Source organism: Lipotes vexillifer, unplaced genomic scaffold, assembly GCF_000442215.2.
Source record: "Lipotes vexillifer unplaced genomic scaffold, Lipotes_vexillifer_v1.1 scaffold753, whole genome shotgun sequence".
In the NCBI taxonomy this organism is placed as follows: Eukaryota; Metazoa; Chordata; class Mammalia; order Artiodactyla; family Lipotidae; genus Lipotes; species Lipotes vexillifer.
Genome location: NW_006783618.1, coordinates 1042594 through 1047362, shown reverse-complemented (window position 1 = coordinate 1047362; position 4769 = coordinate 1042594). Strand labels below are relative to the sequence as shown.

The 4769-nt window shown below is 46.7% G+C and overlaps 1 protein-coding gene across 1 annotated transcript in view; it reads left to right on the top strand.

The window, feature by feature from the left end:
* The first annotated feature begins 2471 nt into the window (after positions 1-2471).
* Positions 2472-4769, top strand: part of TTC36 (tetratricopeptide repeat domain 36) — a 4028-nt gene continuing 1730 nt past the window's right edge. The window contains exons 1-2 of the mRNA XM_007456313.1: positions 2472-2636; positions 3638-3826. Of these exons, the coding sequence (XP_007456375.1) occupies positions 2522-2636; positions 3638-3826 (304 nt within the window). The 5' untranslated portion in view covers positions 2472-2521. The remainder of the gene's footprint in view (positions 2637-3637; positions 3827-4769) is intronic.

The following is a 4769-nucleotide window of genomic DNA, read 5'->3' as shown; positions in this document are numbered from 1 at the left end:
AAAAAAAGAAAAAAAAAAAAAAAAAAAAAAAAAATGGCATAGCTATCTCCAAAACACCTCCGAGTTTCTTTTGAAAGTGACCAAGGGAATCTCCGCACAAAAGTGCAGACTGAGGAACTGTGGTGGGTCATTCCCAAGAATCCCCTAAGGGGCATCCCGAATTCCTAAGGAGTCAACAGCTGCAAACCTGGTCAGTTCTCAGTGACAGAGCCAGCTCACAGCTTTGCTGCTAGAACCTGTTGTGGCTGCATTTCCTGGTGGCCAGTGACAACTGTGTAACCAGAATAGCTGCATGGCGCTGACCCTTTGGCCGGAACTTGGTCCCTTGGCTCCCTCCATTACCGTCCGCCACCTCCAGCCCGGCCCCTCCTGTTTTTAGACCAATGACAAGAATCAAGGGGGAAGCCCTGGCAGCTACATATACGTTTTCAACCAGACTCCTTTGCCGGGATCCACTCCACCACCCCGCTTGCCTCTGTCAAACCCCCGGCCAATGCCGTGAGCACCATGCAGCTCCCTTGATTTAAAAAAAAAAAAAAAAAAAAAAAAAAAAAAAAAAAAAAAAAAAAAAAAAAAAAACTTTTAAAAAAAAAAAAAAAAAAAAAAAAAAAATACAACAACAAAAAAACAAAAAAAAAACCTTTTAATGAATGTATCTTTCTAAAGGACTGCCGTTCAATCAAATATCTGAAAATACTAAAGGTCAAAACCTTGTCAGATGTTAAGTTTGATTTGGGATTTTTTTAAATAGAAGTCAAGTTGTGGTTTTTTTGGTTTTTTTTTTTTTTTTAAAGGAAAAGCGGGTCATTGCAAAGGGCTGGGTGTAATTTTATGTTTCATTTCCTTCATTTTAAAGCAATACAAGGTTATCTAGCAGATGGTTTTGTGCCGAATCATGAATACCAGTCAAGTCTCACACTCTGAAAACTTGCAACTTTTTTGTTTTGGTTTTCAAATAAATATAAATATGATATATATAGGAACTAATATAGTAATGCACCATGTAACAAAGCCTAGTTCAGTCCATGGCTTTTAATTCTCTTAACACTATAGATAAGGATTGTGTTACAGTTGCTAGTAGTGGCAGGAAAATGTCAGTCTGGCGCTCCTCTGATCCCCCCGCAATGGGGGGGGACCCATCCTAAGGTGATGGCGGAATAGTCCATTCCTGGGATCAGAGAGAAATGCAGAAATGGTGTCACCTGGATTTTTTCTGCCTGTGAATGTTGCCAGTCAGTACCTGTACTCCTTGTTTCTCTATTTTTGGTTATGAATGTTGGGGTTACCACCTTGCATTTAGGGGAAAATTGTGTTCTGTGCTTTCCTGGTATCTTGTTCCGAGGTACTCTAGTTCTGTCTTTCAACCAAGAAAATAGACTTGTGGTGTTTCTTTTATTGAACTTTTAACAGTCTCTTTAGTAAATACAGGTAGTTGAATAATTGTTTCAAAAGCTCAACAGATGACAAGCTTCTTTTCTAGAAATAAGACATTTCTTGACAACTTTATCATGTATAACAGATCTTTCGGTTTTTTTTTCCTTGTGTTCTTCCAAGCTTCTGGTTAGAGAAAAAGAGAAAAATAAAGGAAAAAAAAATGTGTCTAAAGTCCATCAGTGTTAACTCCCTGTGACAGGGATGAAGGAAAATACTTTAATAGTTCAAAAAATAATAATGCTGAAAGCTGTCTACGAAAGACTGAATGTAAAAGTAAAAAGTGTACATAGTTGTAAAAAAAAAAAGGAGTTTTTAAACATGTTTATTTTCTATGCACTTTTTTTTATTTAAGTGATAGTTTAATTAATAAACATGTCAAGTTTATTGCTGCACATGGTTGAACTTTCTTTTGGCTTTGGCTGAGGTGGACTAATGGGAGGGGCGTGGCCGGTGACCTGATTACAAAGTCCCTCCCACAGTCCTTTCTTTTAAGGTGGAATCGTGAAATCATTCCCCACTGCCTTCCTTCAGGCCCCACTCTACACTGTCTCTCTTGACCGTATTTTCTTCCCTTATTCATCAGTGATGTATGTTCAGGACCTAATGAACTCTGAATATGAGGAAGGGGTCAAGAGGACAAAGGAATAGTGCCTTTACTTCGTACATGTCCCCCTTCTTCATCCACAGGTGGTCAAGCGTTGGCTTCTAATGAGTTCCTCCCGATCTACGAATATAATAAAATGAAAGCATTTCAGGGAGAGCCTGGGCAGTACCCTCTCTTTGCTCCACTCCACCTTAAAGCTGAAATGCAATTTATTTACTCTGTTTCTCCCTAGGACTGGGGTGGGGGTAGGGAGGCAGTTGAGAAATGTTTGTAAATATATTCTGCCAAGCCAGGGTCACTATCCCCAGGTTAAAGGGGGCTGAGTTTACACTGCAGCCAAGGAATGGTCAACACTCCTCCTCAAGTGGGCTGGTCCTCAAACGGACCTCCTCCCTCTGGATCAGCTGGCTGGAGGCTCGGCCCTCACCCCTTTTTCCTCCCTCTCACGGGGAGTCACCTTTTTGGATTTTGGAGTTGAGTACCATGGGGACTCCAAATGATCAGGCAGTGTTGCAGGCCATCTTCAACCCCGACACTCCGTTTGGAGACATTGTTGGGTTGGACCTGGGAGAGGAAACAGAGAAGGAAGGAGATGAAGGTCAGTATTCGACCTTGGAGTATAGCTCTCCACATTGGCTGGTCTGCTGCCTCGCCGGGGTGGCAGAGGTAGGTGGTCTTACGAGGGCCCTTGTTCCACGACCCTTGGATGATGGTTGCTGATCCTCAGTGCACTGATGGGGGCTTGGCAAGAGTCACAGTGCCCAGAGGAGAAAGCCAGGTTTCTCCACCACCCAACTCTGAACTTACCTCCCCACTCAGTTCACCCCATGGTCCAAGCTTAACTGTGCTGATGGGGAGAGGGGCCATGTGAAACGCTCACGTCTCTGTCACAACAGAGTATGTCACCCTCCACAGCAGGGAAGAAAGAAACCGGGCAGGGGGTGGCTCAGCTGAAGGGCTCCAACCTAAGCAAGTATATTCAGTGTCACACACCTTACAAGCCAAGCCCTGAGCTAATTCTTCCAGAGCGAGCACGCTCACTGGCTTTTCCACCAGCCCCTAAGGGGGCCTGCTTTCCGCGTCAGGCGTTTTTGATGCCCTTTGTTTCTAAAGCAGTGAAACCTAAGCCTTAATGAAACTTCAGGCTGAAAAGCTGAGAGAAACACTGGAAATGGTTTTCATGACCCGGGTATATCATGGAGGCCTTCCTGTTGGAAGCAGTGGAGTAGAACAAAACGGAGACAGGCTGAAGAGCCAGGAAGGCCTGGGTTCAAATCCAAGCTGTGCAGCTTATGGGCGGTGTGACCTTGAGCAAATCATTTAGCTACAGGCTAAGGAGTTTGGGTTTCATTCTCTTGGCAGTGGGGAGCCAACCAAGGCCCCTTTCCCAGGTCCCTTTGGAACTTTAAGCAGTGCTAGCTCTCTGCCTTGCTGACCTCAGTTCCCCCTGCCCCAAACACTGCATCTGACTCCTGCTGTGACCTACACTCCTGCCCAGTCAGCCCTGGCTCGTGTCCCAGGTTGCCAAAGCCCCAGGTGGCTTTTGCTTCCTGCTCCCAACTGCACACCTGTCCCCTCCTGGCTCCCTCCCTGGCACAGATGGAGTTTTCCCTCGAGCGCAGCTGGAGCAGTCCAAGGCCCTGGAGCTGCAAGGGGTGATGGCAGCAGAGGCTGGCGACCTCAGCACAGCCCTGGAGAAGTTTGGCCAAGCCATCAACCTGCTGCCTGAGAGGGCCTCGGCTTACAGCAACCGAGCCCAGGCCCGGCGACTCCAGGGAGACGTGGCAGGTGAGGGGAGAGTCCCTGGAGCCTGTGCAGAGGGGCCGGGGAGGGCACAGACCAGAGACGGTGTGTCTGTGGGGCTTGGGCATGGGGCGTGGGAAGTCACTAAGCCCCTCTGGAACCTATGTCTCTACCCATAAGAGACATACCATGGGCTCGGCTAACTTCTTGGGGATATTGTGAGAGTCAGGGGGACTGCATTCCATTTACTTATTGATAAAAATTTAATGAGAGCCTACCATTCTAGCAGTGGGCTAGGTGCTGAGGATTATAGTGCTTATAGCAACTACTATGTGCCAGGCACTCAGCACTTCACATGTGAGTTGTAGTCATTCATATCATCCTCACAACAACCCTAAAAGGTACGTGCTATTGTTATCTCCATTTTACAGATGAAGAAACTGAAGCATGGAGGTTAAGTAGCTTCCTACTCACGCAGCTGAGAAGCGGCAGAGCTGGGATCTGGTCCAGGTGGCAGGGCTCCAGAGCCTGTGCTCTTAATCCCCACATGATACTGCTTCTCAAGAAGCTCACAGCCTAGAGGGTAGAACAGACACATAAATTTAATAGCAGCATAACAAGCTGACAGGGTTCAGCATGGGATCTGTTCCTGAGGGGTGAGTTTTGAAGGATGAGTAGGCGTTGGCTGGATGGAGGGCAGGGAGTGGGAGAAAGCACGGCCTGTAGAGGTCCTGAATCATGGACAGGTACAGGGAATCTGGCTGGAAAAGGGAGTGCTAGAAGAATGGAGCCTCTCCAGAGCCTGGAGAGGTAAACAGGGGCCAGAGAGTGAACAACTGTGAACATTAGGCCGAGATCGGACTTTGTCTTGAAAACACCGGGAATCACTAACGGGTTTCAACTAAAGCGTAAACCACAGAAGCCTAGTTGGGAACTACTAGACTATCGAGACCCGTGGTGGTAGAGGTGTTCCTGGGCCCAGGAATGC